Below are 23,322 nucleotides of genomic sequence, written 5' to 3' on the forward strand. Positions count from 1 at the left end.
ATGTTAAACTCAATCTTATCAGGCTTTTTGATATTAAACATGCCATCATTGTACAATTAAATAATGGCTAGCTGATACAAGAGTTGTGATGTTTCTGATAAAATTAATGGCGTCCGTCCATAACTCATCGAGCCTACGATGCAAACAACCACATACCAGCTAGAACCGGTCACGTGCCACCTGTTCTAGCGAGTAGGCTATGAATGGCTCAGCATAGAATTGGCAATGTCTAAAAAATAAATTCCTGACTTAAAGTAAGGTACTATCCAATATTGGACATCGACTTGAATGTCAATGTGTGATGGAATTTGAACAACTGTCCGCGTTCAGCAGGCATGATCCTTGTCAAGTTAATTAGACTTATTTTACTGTTCACATTCAAACTTTACCTACATAGTTTGAAATAAAGCTCCTATTTTAGCAGCCATTTTCAAGAATATCGTAAGCTTATTCCCATTTTGAATTTAACTTCAGTGTAATAGGTGGTACTCATGCCACTTTGCGCGATGCATTCAATACATCAGTCCAATCATTTTAAGGCTAAAAAGAATCGCTGGGTTACCTCTGTAAGCCTATATTTAGGGAGGCGAAGCAATAAAAGCACATCGCTGTCCGGTCCATTCCCGCACGACTGTTCAAGATAAATGGACGGCACGGCGCTCCGCCGAAGGAGACGCGTTCTCACGGCCCGTGCCCGAGCCTTATTCTTTTTGTTTCAAACAGTTTCCGAGTTAGAGGTCGTCTTGCGACTCTAGAAGTGACCGACGGATGCGCGATAAAAACTATGCAACGTCCGCGAACAGCTAACGAGCCTTCAGCTACCTGCTAATGTTTTTTCCTTTATCGCACCGTTCCCTCGCTTGCTGGTCGTTTACCGACATACGCTGTGTCTCTGGATACTCAAAATAATGGCGTGAATGGATCGTGTCATGAGCTCGGTGTGTAAACTGGTTGTGGGCTCTCTCGCGTTAATTAGACACGGCTCTCGCGCGGAGCAACACCTCTCCTCATTATTTACCGCTTCATTAAGAGCTCACTCACGACGGGCGGCTGTCAAAATCTCACCGAACGCTCGTCCGCCGCTTGAAATATCGCAGTATTGTCCTACAATAACACTGTCGTCGGCCTCGTTAATTGTCTTAGTCGCTTCTCCTTCGGCTCTCCTTTATTCGAGAGCTCGAGTTTTGAGCTCGTAAAATAGACAGCGCTTCCGTTCCTAAACTGAAAAGCGCTGGTATTGTGCAACGTTTCATTGCTTCACCACAAAATTTCCTTCGACAAAAACAGGTAATGAACGCGCGGCACTCATTTCGGTAACGCGCGGAAATGATACACTGCGACCAGTAATAGCTCCTACACAAGATTACAAACAGTAAAATTGTGTATAATGATGATAGACTTAAAAAATCAATTCGAAGTACAGTTACGAACGATCGACATAATAATCAACAATCGCCACACAGAACACTCTCGTCATGCTTTGTCTCGTAACGACTGTGGCACACCGGATGATATCCTTCTTTTCTTCATAACTAGTTAATAGTACAGTAACTTTGTTTTAGTGTAGTATTAGCTCTACCAGTTTACCCGTAGTGCATGTAATAAAAAATGCGTTTACAGTAATATCTGGTCCTATTACAGATACGATCACACGATTTAATCGATCCACTTTGAAACTTGATCAGTTATAATGCTATCTATCTACGTATTAATTATTTTCATACCAAGACCTTACAAGTTCAAACTACTGAAAATATCAATCAATAAATATTGAAAGAAAAACCAAAGTTATTCAAAACCTAGAAATCGAAAATAATTAAGTAAACTGTAGACGGCCGACGGTCGCTTTTAAAGCAATTTAAAGCAAAGTCTGCGTGGCCCGGCATTGTGATTTCTGTACACGTTTTAATGAATTCGTCCTTCCTCCGAACGTTTCTCGGCCGCTATTCAAAAGAAAATTACAGTCGAGAGCCTCCTCGAAACAAACCCTTTAGGAGTCACGCTTCGTTCTCGCTAAACTTGGTCCAATTATTCCTACTCTCTTTTTGCGTATTCTTTATACTAGAGGTCATTACGGCGTCAGTTGGTGGGCGCTGTCGGCCGAAGCACCATATGTTCCCAGCTCGGGCCTTTAAATTTAGTCGTGACAGTGAAGTTCGGATAATTGATTAATGGCCTCTCGGAACGGACGTGTTTAAACGCCCCGATGATCGTTTTTTGTCGAAATCCCTGTAATGATACGTTTTGATTGTCTTGAGCATTATGTAACTCGCCATATGGCGCGGCACAGATTCGCTTCGCCAACAGTTGGTGGGTTCGTTACAACCTGTCGCGGACAGGTACCTGGGATTCGGATCTTATCTACTAATAGAACCAATAAATATTCGATAACGGATTTTACTGTTCAATGCCTTGTAAATGATTATGTTGTCGATTTTGTATTTTAAGACAATGTTCGCTCTTAATATGTCCTCACAATCTTACGATCTACTTGTTATGAAATTCCGTCCTCTTTTAACAAACTTTTGAAGATTACTGTCATCGGTCGATAAGGAACTTTTCTTACAATCCGATATAACTTATTTTGGCAAAGTTATAATCCCAATTCATTTCTCTACAAGAAGAAAAACTTTCCCAAATTCGACACTTAATCTTCCTTTTTCCCTATTAACACATANCTTATATATATAAAAATGAAACCCGTTTCGCGTTGTCACGGCATCACGTGTGAACGGCTGAACCGATTTCGATAATTCTTTTTTTTAAATGTTTGTGGAAGTCCAAGGATGGTTCTTACGGAAAAAAATATTAAGAAAATCTCTACGCTAAGGCGGTACGAAGTTCGCCGGGTCAGCTAGTTAACACATAAAATACGTCTAAATCTTTTTTCAAAATGCGTGTATTGAGTAACAACTTAAAAAGTCGGGGCTCAGTTGTCGTGACTACGCTAATTAAAAAACTTTTGACATATTTTTCTGTTTTGTTTACCGAAGAGCTTGGAGGAGGAAAACAATTTTATTCCACATCGATGGCTCGATAGCTGAATACGAGCGGTGGGTAGTAAAACTGTTTGGAAGTGCGTTAAAGATTGCCAGTCGTAATAATAAACACATCATAGATCGCCGAAGTTTCCGCTTATTGCTGGCAACTTCTTTTATTTTTGTAAGAATACCTAATCTAAGACCTATTTAGGACTAAGTTATAAAAACATAGGTATCTTCTGACTCTGAGTAAACGAAACATCATAATTGGTAAAAAAATGTGTAATTGAAATTGTCTAACTTTCGCCAATACATTTTACAACTTGTAAAATTTTGAAAAATAATATGCTGAAAGTAGTGACAGTTTCTTGCGCTGCTTCTTCTTAGCACATGTCCACATACTTACAAAGTGTAAAAGTGCCATTTAAAGCCAACTTACTGAAAATAAATTCATCTTATGAGCGGTTATTTGTACCGAGCTTTATTGGGAATCCAAAATTGCTATATTTCGGGGAGCTTTTTTGCTACCGATGTTCTTTCATAACTACATTTCTATTATTATGACGTCATTATTCAAGGTACCAGAACAAAAACTAGCTAACTTGCTTGCTAAAAATGCTAACATTATCTATCTTTGTCCGCAGACTGGGCAGCGCGGCGATGTCGAGCGGCATGGGCGGCGGCACGCTCGGCAGCGGCCACTGCCAGCTGGCCAACCAGCCGCTGGTGATGCCGGTGTTCCCGCTGCGGGCCAGCCAGCCCAGCCCGGTGCCCGTCTACTCCCCCTCCCGCTTCCACATTGACAAGCGGTGTCAGCACCGCTGCACGTGGAAATGCCTAGCGATTGCCATGATATGCCTCTGTGTCATCTTAGCGGCGATGCTCGCGTATTTTATAGGTAAGTCCATCTATCAACTTCAATCTACTTAGGTTTAAAGAACATTTATTTCTCATTAAAACACTCACATGAGAAATTAACAAATTTTACGTATTTGAAAATTATAAATAACTTGAAAAAATCGAACTGCCTAAGGCGGGAAATTTTACGTAGGTAGGTAGGTAATTCACAAGTTGTCCAATAGCCAGAACAAGCAGATGTACTTCTGCGGGAACCGCCCTAAAAACACACAGTACTTACGTAAATTTTAATATACGTAAGTTACTTATTGTTGTTGCATTATTGCCCTATTGTAGCCAGATAAGATGCTAAGTTACTACTAATCAGCATAAAATATCGAAAATGTATAAACCTAGAGTCAACATTTTGTGACACTGAAGTTTCTACCTTCTCTATTATACAAAGTAATGTTTACGTTATTGTCATACCTTTTCAAATTTACGTATAATTATCCACATAGATAAAGCATTTTATCATGTCCTATACTGTACATGTAAGGAAACTGTAGAAGGCTAAAAACAATAAAATGTATAGCTCACAATACAGAGGCTAGGTAATTATACGTACATATTATAAACTATAAAGACATAATAGGTAGTCGCAATAAAAATAAAACCTGCTTTGGGCATGATCATCGTAATCACAAAGTAAAAATATTTTGTCGGTAACTCTATATTCCATATACCTACTATGTTACGACGATATGCTCGTAAAATGTTACAGCTTCTACATAGACCGTTAATGAAAAAGGTGCACAGACACTAAAATTCAACCATTACTTATAACGAGACGTGCCCCAACCTCCAATAAACTTTCGATAAAAAATACAGCTATAATAAAGACAAAAGCAGAGACAATCGATTAAGTATTGAAACTTTTTAAGTACAAGTTATAATGTCGATATATCTTTGTTCATAAAAACCCAGCGGGGTGTTCGGGGCTCTCGTTAAGGCAGTATTTTTATTAACTAGCACGGAATGCCGATTAAAATATTCATAACATTATTCTTGCTCAATCCAATCCATTAGTGGCTCACGGTCCATACACCATAGTGAATGCCGTTGACGCTCCCAAAGAAGCATAAATAATTGCAAACTTTTTCTTTACAACACGTTTCTTATTTAAAAATAATACTGGTATAATAGGATATCCTTTCGTAGCGGGAGAGTAAACGCAGTCATGAAACAATTTATGTCTTCGTCTAAAACGTCAGAAAATTATCGCTCCGTGATCCTCTCACTTATTAAAGTAGATCGCTATTCCCCCGCTGATTGCGAGATGAAAAATCGCGGGCCGTCTGTATCTGTGAGCTCCCCCCACCAGCGCTGCCCGGAGCGATGGACTCTCCCTCCAATTAGGGGCAGTCTTGTCTCGTATGATTGGTTGCAAGCGAAACATTTAACCTTTAAGTCAGACTTAAGCCTCGAGCTACAATTTGAAAACAGTAGCAACAATCAGTGAATTCCAATTATTCATACTGGACTATTATTTACGAGCTAGCTACGCTCCCAGCAACCTTTTTTCAATGAGTCCAACTATCAAAATTATACTTTATAATAACGGTTGTTCTTCGAAACGCTAAAAGATTAGCCACATAGCGCCTATAAAAGTTTATTCATTTATGGTTTTACAACTAAGTCTTAATACAAATATATCATTTCCATCATCACATCGAAACTCAATTACTGATGGTGATAAATTCCAATATCCACTCCGGCATGCAAATGAGTTGATTAAACATGGATGTGGCAACGGAAACAGACATCAACCATTAGTCTTTCACCGTTCTTTGTTTGAATCGCGGCGTCCACAGAGAGGCTCATAAAAACTAAACAAACATAGGAAAATATAAATGATGCGCCTAACCCAAGGCAACGCGCCGCGTGCCGAGCGCCCGTGTTCGCCCGTTATAAATTATCATACACTTCTACGTCCCGTATTATTTTACTATGGATAATATATCAGACTCGCGCAATCCCGGCCTACCCGCCAAACGACCGATCATAATTTACGCATTCCTAATGCTTCATAAATTGCAAAATAAATCCACGGGTCTGAGTCGATTTAAGCCAAATTACTAAACCATTCTTGGACTAAAACAATGCCGCGGTTATTTCTAACGGAATTGCACGTTGCCACAACTACAGAATAGTTGCGTTGAGCTGTGTAAATATGTACCAAAAGCATTTCTCGCTAACGGCGGAAACACACGGAACGACGTAAACAACATGACAGCGGGTTCACTTAGTAGACGTCGCATAAAAGTGAGTAACATAATGCTGGGAATAATCAAGTATCTGCTCGCTCTGTGCACCGGACGATGCTTTTATCTTAGGAGTAGTTTGTTTAATTTTAGGATTTCCAACAATCGGCCGCGAGCGAGAATGGCGATAAAACTGCAGACCGCAGACAGACAACGTATAGTATATCACAGCAAAAATAGCATCAAAGGTGATTCGGGCCACTGCCATAGCGCTACCTACGACCTACTTCGGATATAGCGTCTGCTCTTCTAAGTCTTTAAAACTTTTGTTTAACATAATTTATTTTCTAGTGAAGAAGCTCTACAATACAATTGGCAAAAATTTGATCCGATTTTTTCTTCTTTCAACGCTTTCATGCTAAGATTGATATTACGAATTGAATGGTATGATTGATGACAAGGTATCGTAACATCCTAAAGTTACAATACACAAGTTTATTATAGGTAGAGTCATACAGACAACCAAATTAACTAATCAAATTGTGTAATTGTGGGTAACGCAGTATACGAGTAATGCGTCTCTACATGTTAAGAGATTTTCGTCCCATGGTTACTAAGTTCAAGTCAATTAACAAGTTTCTGTTTTTCTTCAAAAGACCTCCTATCCCTAGTGATGGTTTAACTGCTGCCGTTTAATTTAACTTCACCCACAGCTCTATTAAACAGTTCCAACACACTAAATAATGTGCTTCCAGCACGCTATGCGATGTCAGAATAACTACTTCACTAATTTCGGCAAGTCGCTGTCAAACAGAAATAAAAAGCGGTAGAACCTGGTAGAACTCGTTTTTGATTAGTTTTTATTACACCGTATTAAGTATTACAAATCACTACTATTTCTGTGAAACCCATGATGTGTAGGAGTATACCAGTGGAACTAAAATAAATTTCTCACATTTCAACGCGTTTAAAAGTAATGTAATGAACCGGCTCGGTGTAAGGTGTTTCAAGTCAATAAGGTTTATCGTATCGGATCTCGGTTCATTTAGATTCCCGTTAAATTACAGGGACAGTAGATAAGAGGCGAATGTCGCATACTGATGCCGCCATCGACAGACTAAACGGAATAAGATTTTCTCTGAATGAACTATCGCTTCTAAATGACCACATTACCATAAGAATCATTTAAATCAATCATTTCGTTGAACTCCCATAACTTTAAAACATGGGGGAAGCAAGAAACTAAATCCTAATTAAATGAATGTTTCAATAAAAACTAACTCATTGCGTTCCGCTCACAACAATAAATCAAACAAGTTTTGTCCTGTAATGATTGGGTTTCAGAAACACAATAAAATATTTGTTGGACACGCCTCCTGGTGTTTCGGATGTGTGCCGAATAAAAGGCAGTTTTGTATTTTAATCCGACATAAATCTCCTGGTCTGCGCGCGTAGTTTTAGTGCTGTAATGAAAAAATGTGGACCATCTGTTGCACCCTTCATTACGTGCATAGTGCTCGATTGATGGGGGCAACATAGCGCCGACTTTTTAATGTAATTGAAATCGTGAGGACCCCAAATGTTTTATTAAAGCCCGCTCAGTGTCGAGCATTAACGCTTGTGAAGAGGTCTCCGCACTCGTTTGTTTCTGTCAATGGACCATTTTTTGGGGTTAGCATAACATTCAGACTTGAGCCCTGCTGTTGTAGCAATAATAATGCTGTCAAAAGAACTGTATTTGATAGAGATTATTTTTAAATTATGTGCCTTAGTTTCTATAAAAAATATAGATATAATGAAAATCGGTTGGCTGATAATAATGTAGGTAGTTTTATTAGACCACCACTTGTAGCCGGCAGTATGAAAAAAGCTCACAAACAAAAATATTAAGTTTCTTAAACTAATTAAGGTGAGTTTCCTCCAATCGCTAAAGTTTACCCACAAAACGTTTGATATACCCTCGAAATTCATTACGCGGATTAGTTATGGTATAAACATTTACACTTCACACGCCGTACAACAAACATTTCCCGCACTTCTTATAAAATGAGCCAAGTAAGACCTCGACCCTACCGCGAATGTGGATCATGTGAACAAGCGACAAGGACGGTCATATGAGATCCCGTAAATAATAGACAGAGATAGGGGACGCACACGAGCAACGGGAAGATTTATCACGTGACTAATACCGAGTCAGTGCGACGGCGCGTCGCTGCCGATCCCCCGGGACTCCATCAAACGAGTTTCGTTCCCCCATCGCACGATGCAATCTATGCTGAATCGTATTACAATAAATTGTATTAACTCGAAAAATGGTAGAGATAGCAAACATCGTCCATCTGCACACAATCGTCGCATGCATGCCGGCCTCGCCATCGAAGTACCCCCATTTCCTACTCGCCGCCGCTCTGTGTCGAAAATTTATAGATTTTACGAGGGATCATCGGGAAAAGTTGCGACTTACCACATTGCCATATTTCATTTTCGTGGGCGGAAATTACGTCATCTATGCTCGTTTATCTAAACACAGACTTTGTTTATGATGATACAGCTTTTATTTATTTAGAAATAGGCTATGGAACATTTACATGTTTTAGCGAGACAATCGATTCAGATAAAAGCTTTTGATATAAGACATTACTTATGGAACGCTTAACTTAACCGCTTATTTATAGCGTGTAAATAATACAGTGTTGACAACCAAGAGAGAACAAGAAAATGTATAAACACACCAAAAAAGGTTTGTTGTCGTAATAGAACTAGGTAACAAAATGTCATTAACTTCTACGGCAGTTTGAAAAACTTTTCTCACTTCTTATGGTAATTTGGCATTTGGATTTAAGAATGACTTACTTGTGCAATGGTTGGCACTGAATATAAATTGCTCATTTATCTATTGATGCTTGGTCCGATAATAGTTATTGTCGTTGATCCATCCACCCTCAGTGCAGCTCACAGAAGTTAATGTAAATTGTCCAATTCGAAACGTAAATAGCCAAATGGCGTCAACGCATCGAGAATTCGAGATCTTATCGTGGTTAAATCTTGGGGACAGACCGTCGAGTGACGGGGAACGCCACGATAACTTAATTGCTTCGACACCGCCCTGGGCCAGCCACACAAATTATGGAAACACTGCTATCTTTCTAGCCCAGCTCCCCAAATTGCATTAACCAAATCTCTTACGTTTTTCACAAAAGCCAGCAACATTTTAAACCTAACGAATCCCGTCACAAAAGCTTTTTTTAGACTGTGACATCAATTGTTTAATTATTTTCGGTTGACGTGTTGTTGCCTTATTTATGGTCTTCAAATAACCGGCTGCGATCGTATTTCTTCAAAAATATGTGTTCCTTGTTCACTCCTTAATTAGGCGAGTGCCAAATCGCTCATGTCAATTAGGTCTATAATGACTGACATATGGCCTTTAACGCGCGCGTAACTTATTACGCGAACATCCTGCACGCCGCGCACGCGTTCTGGAACAAATAAACACCACATCCCCTTTAGAAAGCAAATCCAGGCCGCCTCCGTGCTCCTTACAAAACTAATAAATGTACACAATAAATTCTCTTTACATTACGATTCCGTAGCAATTCGGTTGCCCCGTTTGAAGGTTTTTAGCCGAGCTCCGCAGTCGGGGGAAATATTACCGAGGTTTACTGATTCACTTTTTTGAACGGAATTATTTTACGCCTGAGTTATCCTTTCAATATAAAAAGTAAATCGTATCAGGCAGAACAAAACTCGTGCTATTGGAGCCCGTGCTCCTCTTAGTAGTAGCGTGGAGAATGATCCAATTAAGGTGCGTAGCGCGGTATTCTATGATCGATTCGATCGATGGCAACTGTCGCATAATGAGAAGACAACGGCATTCTCCGGGACAAAAAAGTGGTTGGGTGTCGCCGAACCACCTACGTGCTCGGTCTGGGTCGCAGCAGCGGAACTAATCGCTCAGTCACACCGCTAGAAAATGCGCTTCGCCCATGCTTCGCTTAATTAAAACTCGACGGGACGTCACGTCACCTACCCCGCACTCGTACTCCTCTAAAACGACATCTTCAATTGTGTCGCGTTTCGAAATACATGTCGCTCAAAGCGACACCCGTGTGAACTTTAATAGAATTAGTTTTCGGCTACTGGGCATTATCGATGTGGGCCACCGATAAGACGCAAACTTAACGGCAACTTAATTGGAAGTCCAGATTACATAAAAGATTTTACGCTTACTACGTTTTTTTCTTGATGCTATGAATGATTAGTAATCGTTTAATTTTAAGCTCAATTGAACTCGATCAAAGTTTAATCTATTCTACCTATATTAGAAAACTGATAAATAAAATGTGTTTTTCTTTTGTTGCAGCATTATCGTCAATTAAAAGTAATATAGACAATTCAAATTGTATTCTCGTACAAGATGTAAAAGCAGTAACACACGCACAAGGGATCAGAGATGTTTTATCAACGTCATCGCCTTCTGATGGTAAACAAAAAATACTTGCTCTCGTATTTAGGTTTGTTTGCAAAGCGCAGTGAGCTTTTAATGAACACCGTACTAAAATAAATTTGTATTTGTAGAATCAATATCAACATCTTCACTGGGTGGGTGGTCAACAACAGCAGAAGCCGCGATAGAGTCAGCTATAGTTCCGCAGCAAGCACAGCAAGCCGCGCCTCCGCCCTGGTCTCCCGCGCTAGAGTTAAGAGAGTTTGACGAACTTCACAGCGCTACCATACCCGCCTACCAGTTTTGGAGTTCAGAATTCCGAAACAAACAACCCGCCTATGTTAGCCTTAATTTCACTGTGCCATGGGGCGCCAACTTCGCTGTCTACGGCAGACGAAATGTCGCTCCCAGCGTTACACAATATGACTTTGTAGAATTTATCCGAGGCGGTAGAGTCGACCACAGATTAAGAAGAAGAAGAAGTCCTCACAGACATGAGACATTTGGACTTAATCTTGATAACTGGGATACATTATTAAGCACGATTAGCCCATTCGAGAGATGGAACCACACGATAAGCAAAAGATCGACAGATATGAGAGTAAACGTTAGTATATTGCAGTATCTTGACACAGGAAGGTGGTTTATTTCGGTATATAATGACGAGCTCCAGCCACACAATGTTGAAATGATCGTATCTGAGGCAGAAGGTGTAACGAACTCATGTCCTGATGATTGCTCTGGGCACGGATCTTGCTATTTGGGGAAATGCGAATGTATGGACGGCTACGAAGGTCATGATTGTTCAAAAAGTAAGTGTAATAGCTATGACTCTAATAGCTGATATTATGGTTTTTCTAGATATTAATAATAGTTTTAATTAACGTGCATTTTATTTTAAGGTGTATGCCCAGTTCTTTGTTCTGGTCATGGTGCATACGCAGGCGGTATCTGCCACTGTTCCGAGGGTTGGAAAGGTGCAGAATGTGATATTCCCGCCCACGATTGTGAACCCGCTGACTGCTCAGGTAGAGGACAGTGTGTGGCCGGCCATTGCCATTGTAAAGCTGGGTGGAAAGGATCAAAGTGTGACGAAGGTATATTGCAATTCAAATTCTTAAACACGTGTTGTTTATGAATGATGATGGAGAAATAAGAAGATAATTTTGAAATTTATGTACAGAGGATTGCCTGGACCCAACCTGCGGTGGCCATGGATCTTGCGTTCGCGGCCGCTGCGTTTGTCGCGCGGGCTGGCGCGGTGCAGCGTGCACTGATCGAGACGCGCGCGTACAACGCTGCCTACCCGCTTGCTCGCAGCGTGGCGTTTACGATCTAGATGCTGGCCGATGCGTATGCGATCCACTGTATACCGGAGACGACTGCTCACAAGGTATATAAAAAACAAACTGGATGCTTCATCAAAACAAGAAACCAAATTGCAGAAAATAAGAAACCAAATTGCAGAAAATTAATTTGTCAATACTTTTCAGTGGTATGCTCACTGGACTGCGGACCTCATGGAGTATGTGCCGAAGGAGTATGCCGTTGTGACGACGGATGGACTGGCTCTCTTTGCGATCAGAGACCGTGCGATGTCCGCTGCCACGATCACGGCCAATGCAAGAACGGCACCTGTGTCTGCACACAAGGATGGAACGGAAAACACTGCACAATACGTCAGTACATACATAATACATCTCAAATCTCTTATTTGAAAGAATAAGTACCTCTAACTCAAAGAAATTCCGAGCAATCCACATGAATGCTAACAATTTTTTCAAGTTTTCGTAAAACAATTGCATAAAATACCACCCAAGTTTCGACTTTCTTTATTAGAATAAAAACTAGGTCTCAAGAATCTTTAAGTTTTCAACTTAACTTTTGTAATCTCATTTTCAAATATTCAACTTCTAAACTTCTCAGCAGACTTTCAAGATATTATAACAGGGCGATGTTTTTGGTTAAACTTTTACTTAAGTACAACAATTTGGCGGAATATGCCCACGCCTAATTTGATATCTAGATTTAGTATATTTTCTTGGACATTTTCAAGGCTTTAGGGAGCATGCTACATTTATAAATAGAAAAGAATAGATTCTTCTTTATTTATTGTATCTTGTACGATCAGCTGGATGTCCCAACGGCTGTTCCCGGCATGGCCAATGCCTCCTCGAAGACGGAGTATACCGGTGTTCCTGTGCCGAAGGATGGGCGGGCACTGACTGCTCCATAGCACTCGAACTCTCCTGCAACGACAACGAAGACAATGATGAAGGTAGGATTCTTGATATCAGTTATCCTCAAAACAACGTACATTTACTTACTTATTTCTATTGAAAATAATTTATTGTTATGCATCAGAAGACTTTTATCATCTCCGGTATGTATTTGGGAAATGAAATTTCCTCTTAGGGGCAATAACATCAAGTTACATTATGAGTATTGAACATTCAATACAACAGTCTCTTCCGGGAACTTATTGACAATACGTTCACGACAAAGAGGTTTAATGTGATTCTTTCAGAATTTGATTTCTTTTGTTATTATTTTGTTTTTTATTAACTCCTATCGAATGTGAAAAAAAACAAAAGCAGTCATCTGACAAATGACTACCGTTTTGAAGATGGCATGACGGACTGCTCGGACTCGGAGTGCTGCAGCCGGCCCGAGTGCGCCGAGCACATCATGTGCCTTTCGTCCAACGACCCTGTGGAAGTGCTTTTACGCAAACAGCCGCCCTCCGTCACCGCCTCCTTCTACCAGCGCGTCAAGTTCCTCATCGAAGAAAACTCCGTCCAAAGCTACGCTCACATGGACGAATACTCCGAGAGGTAAGTACTCCCACAGCGAGTTTTAACCAAAATTTTTGATAAACACCAAATCACTTCATGTACGTAAAAGATATCGTCCAGACGCAAATCAATTACCAACAGTCTTATCGATATCTTTTACACCAATTGGTTTAGGACTGACCTGTCGGTTTTGCACAGTTCATGAATTTAATATAATTGCACTTTACAATGATTTTAGATTCGTGATATCATCGCCGTATGTAATGTTATCAGTAAGAAGAAGAAACAATTTTCATATGACATAAAGTAATTATTAGGAGCTAGCACCTTTACCATTACGATCCCACTCATCTTCCTGAACCTCTCCGAGGATTTGGTGTGGTTATTTTAATTTAATTGGTAATATTTAATACTTTTATAACTTACGATTTATTTTATCATCTGGTGGAAGTGTTTTGATTTTCCTCTGTTTTCTCGCGTGTAAAATATTGATTTATCATTTGCAATCCTAGCATGGTTATTTTTTAACATTAACCATTATTTTTTCATCTGTTGAGTTTTATGTTAATATTTTGTTTTCACACCAGATCCGATGTGTTGTGTATTGTCTAATGTTTATCCCTTGTGTGTGTCTAACCCTACCTGTTTGTCTAAACAAAACAAAAGCGTCTATTAATATAATTAAATAAATTGAATTACACAATCGATTGAGTGCTCAAAAGCTTTCGAACAGTTTTGTTTGTCTTTACAACAAGTTAATACTGTTTTAGCAAGGTTCATGAAAACTGCTTGCATCATGAGAGACTTTCGTTAAAGTTTTTGAATAATTTAGTAAATCTTAGAATCAGTAAATTAATTCAAGATAATTTCAGAAATTTGCATCCAATTACTCTTTCATGATCCGAGCTCAGAAAACATCGACTAAAAGTAGTAGCTCTTGAGATAATTATAAAACGTACAAATTATCGAATACGATCTTCTGATTTGAATAATGAGACAAAGCAAAACTGAATAACAAAGTAGTCAACCCACCTCGCTTAATATGCAAAAGCGCCTCAAAAGTTTGTTTGCATTAAAACACGAGCCGCTTCACTATTTTTTTAAGTTGACGAGTCTAGAGTGGTTATATTGCGTTCTGGCATTTGTTCCATTAGCCCCGAGTAAACTTTACTTGACGGAGATCCTCCATGCATCACAATCCAGCATGTCTTTTTTACATTAACTCCGTATGTCTTGGTGCAACCTACAGCATTCGTTAATATTTTTTCCAAATTTTCCGTTCGCGTCCAAACGCAAGTTTTACAGTGGTGGTGTTGTTCTAATGCAAACGGGCTTCGTCGATGACTCGGCACGCGTGACAGTATTCAATCGTTAATTTCAAATGTTAAAACGCAAGTTAACCAGTGTAGACGAGTGCAATCGACCGGAGCGGTTGCAAAGCCGGGGTGTGGTTGCACTGAGGGATGTAGGTATCTGTGTAGTAATCTGTCCTGTCTTTCTGTGTCCCTGTGCCGCCGTGTCCGCCACTCCTAGCGAGTTCTGGAATTCCTTTACACCATGGTAAGTGTCAGTCAGCCCGCCCTCGCCCCTCAGTGTTCAGTATCTGTTAACCTCTTCCCTTTTGTTGCGACTCCTGCATATGTGTGTGATGCCGGCGCCCATCGCATGTCCGTCAACTGACACGCGAGCGGAGCCACTAAAGCTTTTTCACTTTTTTGTTAACTCCTTTGTCTGTATTCGTTTCATTCTCTATGTGTATGTAACATCTGTATTTTGTCTTGAATGTTCTATGTGGTTGCGACAAAGCCCTCGATGTGCCCCATAAATCGGGCACCCGTCACCGCGCGACTTATATCTCGTTTCAAATATCATTTGCCGCAGCCACAGCCGTATTTTTGTAATATTTATTTGTCTCGTCTACTTGTGCTTATATGTTATAGTTCACATATACTATGGTATACTTTTGTTATACTAAAACTTAGGAAAATCATTTACGCTTTCACGCAAAACGTTTAAAACACAATCGGTTAGGTGTAGGGATGTAAAATATACGTATCGAGACGCGATTTGTATATTGTCAATCGAGCAAAATTTCAGCGAACACGCAAATTTAGCTTCAAATAAACTTACCCTTTTATGTGTTCCTTACCCTTTGTCTGCGTCTTTCATCTGTTAACCAACCCCCTACCCTTCGCCCGAGCTCTTTATGTGTTTAGATCCTCACCCCTGTAACTAACCAAAACACTACTTATTTGAATGTATTCCGACTATTTCACAGCGAAATAAAGCAGTCTTGTCGACAAATGTACATTACAGCCATTGCTTCCATCAATCAGCCATTGAAAACATACAACACATTTAAATTGGTGCAACAAAAATGTCTTTACTGTGTTACAGTTAGCACGTTGTTAAGTAAAGAAGGAATTATTACCAAATCTTAATCATTCACTGTTTACTACAACTGATTCAAAAGTGTTTTACGTAATTAAAATGTGTAATGATTCCTTAAGTATTACAAGATTAACTACAAATATCATCAAAATATATAAATTAAGTCAATGTAAACGTGTGGTATCTAACACCTAAAAGCGAATTATTGGTTTAAATGGATTACTGACAAAATCGCTATTACATATTCGCTAGGATGTGTTCTTTACCTGAGTAATCCTTCGATTCACATCCATTCAATTCCAATATAATATATCGTTTCAATAAATCACCCTTCAGGATAACAACTATTCATTTCAGCGTAATCCTGAGATATGAATATTCCATTTCAATGGTCTTGAATTGAATCGATGGAAAGTGTTCAGATCCGTTCACTGAAAAATGGTTTTACATCATGATTTTATCGTATTCAAATGAGCACATATCAATCAATAATCCAATAATTCTAAACTGTGCAGAACGACATTATAAATACCCAGGTTGCCTAATCCAACCCGTGACTAACTACGAGTGTGTACATATTTTTGTATTTAGATGTTACAGATTTGCCATGACTGTAATATTCCGGTGCATCAAACGGTCCAGCTTATGACCGCTGGCCTGGTCTGGAACAGTACCTAGACACTTCGTAGCTCGCGACTACTGGTTCCTCCAAACACGCTTGTTCAATTTTAATTTATAAACGACAATTAATGAAGTGCAGCTGGACTATTTTATAACCGACTGTTTACATTACGTTAATTAGCATTAAAATTGCCAACATTATCCACATTTTTAATTCTTGTTAAGGTTACAGCTGTTACATAGTGTCTTACAACAGGACTGACCTTCATGTGTAATAGGTACTGTGACATGCGAAGTTTAACCGTCTTTTTAGTAAATAGCTTAATGTTCTGCGAATATAATTTATCGAGTTCAAATTCAAGCTTTAGATTCTCTTTTATTTGATTAGTTACACTGTAAATTTTGCGTTTAGATATTTTTCTTGCACCAATTCCTACATAATGTATGAGTATGAAATCAGCCGGCTAAAAATACAAAATTGTACCAAAATATTATGACTATGGTTTGTGTGGCAGCTGTTACATGCATTATTAAAACATCCTATCTAGGTAAATTTTGGTTTCGTGAATATAATAAAGAGTTAATTTCGCGCTATTTATACATGCAATAATAATCTTGTAGTCTTTTATTTTCGTTTATAATTATGAAACTAAAATTTAGCCTAGCCGATTAGCTGATTCCTGATACGAGAATGTGCAATGCTAAAACTTCTTATTTTATTTTTCAATATTTTATTTTCATACTTATTACTTCACAAACTGAGAGCATAGCACGTACACTTCGTACTATAATAGTCGGAGTAGCCACTGGGTGAGACCGTTTGATAATTTTAAATAGTAATATGCCTTTATTGTAATTGCTGGAAGCCATATTTAATAAGATAATGTATACTGAATAACATTAACATGTATAAAACTAATAAAAAATGTATAGATGTGTATTTATTACTAACCCTGTTATTATAAATTTAGTTAACTCCACAAATATAAGTAAAATTTATACTAACTTAATTAATATTTTTGTAATGTATATCTTATAGTGAATAACAACCATAAAATATGTATAAGTAATAGGTGCTTCGTATTTGTTTTCGAGTCGTATCACAATAATATTATAGTCACGATCATCAATTTCAAAGGCCTTGGAAATAGAGTTTTAATTAATTAACCAAAATAACATTTCGTTACAGTAACAATAGTAATTAGTAATTCTTGGTATCACACTTATACTTAGCCTACATACAAATAAATTGATAAAGTATTTTTTTACTATTACGAATAAAATTCCTTAAATCTTAACCAAAAATACTTCTCGTTAAATGTAGAGCAAATTGAAAGTGAAATTTAGACTTTCCGAATGTTTTAAAGGCATTGTGGCAAATGCAAAAAGCAACAAAGCAAAATTCATGTTCTGTTTCCTTTGACATTAGCCTAGAACCCGTTGGGGCTATGAGAAAATGCCGCATTGCGTTGTGGCGATAAAAAATATCGCTGCAATAAAATGCTAACCAACGCACTGGATGTCGACCTGGGGCATAAATAAATGTCTCTACTTAATTGTTTTTAATTCAGGTCAATTGAAATAATTACCTTATTTTAATATTCTTGAAATCTAAAAAATGTAGAGACGAGCATATTTACCTTTATTCGGTAGCTGATGAGTGATTAAAAGCTCGAGCAAAACTATTTAATTAATTAATACTTACTGTAATAAATTCAATAGAACTACGATTTTGATGATCTACGTAACCAGAAATTCCTTAAATATTTTAAGTAATCTATTCAATTGTGTCTACTCAATAGGCTATTTGAAAAATCCCCTTCGATTTTTATTAGTGGTCTATATTACGGCCACCAATCACGCGAATCTTCAGACGATAAAGCTGTGAGTTGTGCAGTTGTCGAAGGCAACTGACATCAAAACTTTAGCTTCAAATCTTTGGTATAAAAATAAATCTTCAATTCAGTTAATGAACCTATGTTCAAAACGGTTGTCAGATGTACATGTTTACAAATAGCCTATTATTTATGTAAGTAAGTAAGTTTCAATGTATAATAAAATGTATGTATGTAATCGTCAAATAATATGGGGGATATTATATCTGATGGATATAGATAGATAGATTTTAAGACACCTATTTTGAAACTATATACCTATTTATGTAAAATAACAAAACAAAAGATGATTGATTGAATTACTTTATTAAAGGTTCTTGTTATTTGCTAAAAAAAATAACTCCTGTCTTCCAGTGATGATTGAGAATGATTTAGCATTTTTTCAAATAACTCTATTAAAAGATTTTGATGTACTACATAATAAGTGTAAATAAAAGTAAAATCCTAATAAGTGTACGACCGAAAGTACCATAACCAATATTTATATCAGCATTTTTTGAAAATGAATAACTTACTTTTATATTTTCGGTAAATTGGATGTTTATTTTTTGGCAAAGGACATACTGAACAAGAACGTATATTAAGTACTAACCCATTTTTATGTATATTCTATTGTAACCCTGTTCTAACGCAATAAAAAATATATGGCTTTCAGCGATTCCACAGCTCTTAATATCAATGTCTTTAAAAACGGTGTTGCCCAGTGTTAGTGCTTTGCCCCCTTTCTTTACTGACGTGGGCCGGTCTGTGCAGCCGAGTCTCCGTGATGAGGGGACAGGTGGTCTCGCCCCAGGGTCTGGGCATCATCGGCATCAGGGTCTCCGTGGACCGGGAGGCCCGGTTCGGATTCACGCTGACCAGACAAGGTGGATGGTACGTATGAGTTTGGTTTAATAAAAAGTAGGTATTTGGGTATTTTATTTTATTGTACCCAAGCCTTTAAACTGTTTAATTATGTGATGTGATGAAAAACTCAAATGAAATCCAACAAAAAACAGGGATATTTTGATATAGTAGTATAGTACGTATAGNTTCATGTGTAATAGGTACTGTGACATGCGAATTTTAACCGTCTTTTTAGTAAATAGCTTAATGTTCTGCGAATATAATTTCATCGAGTTCAAATTCAAGCTTTAGATTCTCTTTTATTTGATTAGTTACACTGTAAATTTTGCGTTTAGATATTTTTCTTGCACCAATTCCTACATAATGTATGAGTATGAAATCAGCCGGATAAAAATACAAAATTGTACCAAAATATTATGACTATGGTTTGTGTGGCAGCTGTTACATGCATTATTAAAACATCCTATCTAGGAAAATTTTAGTTTCGTGAATATAATAAAGGGTTAATTTTGCGCTATTTATACATGCAATAAGTAATCTTGTTGTCTTTTATTTTCGTTTATAATTATGAAACTAAAATTTAGCCTAGCCGATTAGCTGATTCCTGATACGAGAATGTGCAATGCTAAAACTTCTTATTTTATTTTTCAATATTTTATTTTCATACTTATTACTTCACAAACTGAGAGCATAGCACGTACACTTCGAACTATAATAGTCGGAGTAGCCACTGGGTGAAACCGTTTCATATTTTTTAATAGTAATATGCCACTATTGTCATTGCTGGAAGCCATATTTAATAAGATAATGTATACTTAATAACATGTATAAAATTATAAAAATGTGTAATGTTTATTTATTACTAACCCTGTTATTACAATAATTTTAGTTAATTATCCACAAATATAAGTAAATTTATACTAACTTAATTAATATTTTTTTAAATGTATGTTTTTATGGAATAACAACCATAAAATATGTAAAAAAAGTAATACTTCGTATTTGTTTTTAAGTCGTAACACAATAATATTAAATTTTAGTCACGATCATCAATTTCGAAGGCCTCGTAAGTAGAGTCTTAATTGATTAACCAAAATAACATTTAATTACACTAGCAACAGTAATTAGTAATTCTTGGTATCATACTTAGCCTACATACCAATAAAATGATAAAGTATTTTATTACTATTACAAATAAAATTACCTACTTAAATCTTAACCAAAAATACTTTTCGTTAAATGTAGAGCAAATTGAAACTGAATTTTAGACTTTCCAAATGTTTTAAAGGCATTGTGGCAAATTCAAAAGGCAACAAAGTAAAATTCATGTTCTGTTTCCTTTGACATTAGCCTAGAACCCGTTGGGGCTATGAGAAAATGCCGCATTGCGTTGTGGCGATAAAAAATATCGCTGCAATAAAATGCTAACCAACGCACTGGATGTCGACCTGGGGCATAAATAAACGTCTCTACTTAATTTTTTTTAATTCAGGTCAATTGAAATCTTATTTTTTATTCTTCAAATCTAAAAATGTAGAGACGGACATATTTTATTAACCTTTATTCGGTTGCTGATGAGTGATTAAAAACTCGAGCAAAAATTTGTACACGTACCGTAATAAATTAATAGACCAACGATTTTGATGACAAATGCTATATGATGAAGATGATGACAAGAACTATAAATAGGTAAAAGTTATTTATTCAATTTATGTATACTCAATAGGCTATTTGAAAAACCCCCTTCGATTTTTATTAGTGGCCAATATTCCGGCTACTAATCACGGGAATCGTCAGACGATAAAGCTGTGAGTTGTGCAGTTGTCAAAGACAAAGACAAATGACATCAAAACTTTCAAGCTAAGCTTTTTACTTAAGTATGAACTTAAGCTTTCAGTTTATGAACCTATGGTCTAACTAAATGGTTGTCAGTCACATTATTTTTGATGTTTTCAAATAGCCTACTAAGTATGTTTCAATGTTTAATAAAATGTATACAATCATGTAATCGTAAAACAAATGTGAGATATTTTGTCTGATGGATATCATGGATATCTGATGTATATGAATAGGTAGAAAAATTTTAGACAACCTATTTTGAAACTATGTACTTATGTAATATAACAAAACTTAATTTATTATGAACGATGATTGATTGAACCACTTTTTCAAAGGTTCTTGTTATTTGCTAAAAATCATCCCTGTCTCCTAAGCTGTCTCCCTGCGATGATTGAGAATGATTAAGTATTTTTTCAAATAAGTACTTAAGTAATAAGTGAAAATAAAAGTTAAATCCTAATATGTATAGCATAACCAATATTTTTATCGGTAACTTTCTTAAGAATGATGGAGGAGAGAAGTTGCTTTTTATATTGTCGGTTAAACTTTAATTCCTTGACCTATTATTTATTTTTTTGGCAAAGAACAAGAACTTATTTTAACTACTATAAGACTAACCCATGATTATGTACATCTATTCTATTGTAACCCTGTTCTAACACAATAAAAAATATATGGCTTTCAGCGATTCCACAGCTCTTAATATCAGTCTTTTAAAAAACGGTGTTGCCCAGTGTTAGTGCTTTGCCCCCTTTCATTACTGACGTGGGCCGGTCTGTGCAGCCGAGTCTCCGTGATGAGGGGACAGGTGGTCTCGCCCCAGGGGCTGGGCATCATCGGCATCAGGGTCTCCGTGGACCGGGAGGCCCGGTTCGGATTCACGCTGACCAGGCAAGGTGGATGGTACGTATGAGTTTGGTTTAATAAAAAGTATTTGGGTATTTTATTTTATTGTACCTAAGCCTTTAAACTGTTTAATTATGTGATGTGATGAAAAACTCAAATGAAATCCAACAAAAAACAGGGATATTTTGATATAGTAGTATAGCACGTATAGACAATAATATAAACGAATAAAGCTTCTCCGATGTCGGTATAAAAAAATTTTAAAATACTGGTTTGTGATTGAGAGAAATTGTCATGAAATTCTACAACAGAGAACGCTGAAAAAAACAACATTTGAATTAACAAGCAAAACAAACATTATAGTTATATGGTCGATAATATTACTTGATTACGTCGTACATCATGTCGAAAATTTATTATAATCTACAAAACATTAAGAAATAACAAGTTATCTAAAACCATATTATTGACTCTCTTCAAAAAGTTCGACCTCTATCAGAAATAATCTCATTGAATATTATGCTTCGATGTAATTCATAGTAATATCGCTTTTACGTCATCCCTTTATACCGCGAAAATCCCATAGGAATCGAAATGATTAACTTCTCTGTAAATGAGAAATGAAAGCCGACGTGTATCAGGGATTAAAATTGTAGAGGCAGCTCTATAATGAAAACTGTATAATACTCGTATACTATAGACATCGCCATTTTATAAATTGTGGCACTCGCGCTCGCTCCAGGGAAATTTTATTACTTATAAAATAAATAGGCATTGCTCCTCGCTCTATCGCGTACAGTCTGCCTCAAAAACAGCGACAAGTACCTATGTCGATTTCTTAATAAATTGGCCTACTAACAGATAATTTAAAGTTTATTGACTTCATTGAACTTTACTTTTGCAAACTTTTACACTAATAATGCCAATTAGGGTANACTTACCCTACATCATACATAATCAAGAAAATTGCTTTGGCTTTGTAATCTATTAATTAGAATAAATTATTCTAAATAACTGGCCTAACTAAACATTACACCCTTAAATTATTACAAGCTGTCGACATCAATTTGGTGAGAATTTATATTTGGTATAACTTTTGACTGTATCTATTATGCAAATATTGGGATACATTATTAGAATTAACCGCCAAACACTAACAACGGTCAGTCAGCTAATTAAAATAAACAGAGTTGTGGCTAATTATCAAAATATAATAACGTTATCAATAGCGCGGTAGGCGCTTGTTTGATTAATTACATATTTAATTCAGAAGTACAGGGTGGCCTAGAATGAAATGCACTTTTGAAAATTCAAGATATTACAATTTAAAATAACTTTATTTATTACAATTTAAAGAAAAAGTAATGCAATTTATTTTTAAATTTACCTTTATTGAATTACATTGTTCAGGAGATTTCTTTGACGCTTACAACATTCGATCCACATACATCAAAATCTTGAAATGCGTTCGTTAAAATTACCTCGAAACCTATTTTCCATTTTTTACCAAATGTTCAGCTGCAGTTGCTGCATGGTTGTTGGATTATAAGAGTATACTCT

General features: G+C 37.0%; 1 protein-coding gene across 2 annotated transcripts in view; it reads left to right on the forward strand.

Moving 5' to 3' along the window:
• Positions 1–23,322, forward strand: part of Ten-a (Teneurin-a transmembrane protein) — a 48,666-nt gene that overhangs the window by 11,678 nt on the left and 13,666 nt on the right. For both annotated transcript variants that reach the window (XM_028302298.1, XM_028302299.1), the window contains 9 exons: positions 3,626–3,879; positions 10,446–10,565; positions 10,661–11,341; positions 11,432–11,626; positions 11,713–11,922; positions 12,023–12,208; positions 12,661–12,807; positions 13,156–13,363; positions 21,700–21,819. In XM_028302298.1, coding sequence (XP_028158099.1) covers positions 3,626–3,879; positions 10,446–10,565; positions 10,661–11,341; positions 11,432–11,626; positions 11,713–11,922; positions 12,023–12,208; positions 12,661–12,807; positions 13,156–13,363; positions 21,700–21,819 — 2,121 coding nt within the window. The remainder of the gene's footprint in view (positions 1–3,625; positions 3,880–10,445; positions 10,566–10,660; positions 11,342–11,431; positions 11,627–11,712; positions 11,923–12,022; positions 12,209–12,660; positions 12,808–13,155; positions 13,364–21,699; positions 21,820–23,322) is intronic.

The sequence above is a fragment of the Ostrinia furnacalis genome, unplaced genomic scaffold (genome assembly GCF_004193835.3).
Source record: "Ostrinia furnacalis isolate ACB-3 unplaced genomic scaffold, ASM419383v2 OfSCF1098, whole genome shotgun sequence".
In the NCBI taxonomy this organism is placed as follows: domain Eukaryota; kingdom Metazoa; phylum Arthropoda; class Insecta; order Lepidoptera; family Crambidae; genus Ostrinia; species Ostrinia furnacalis.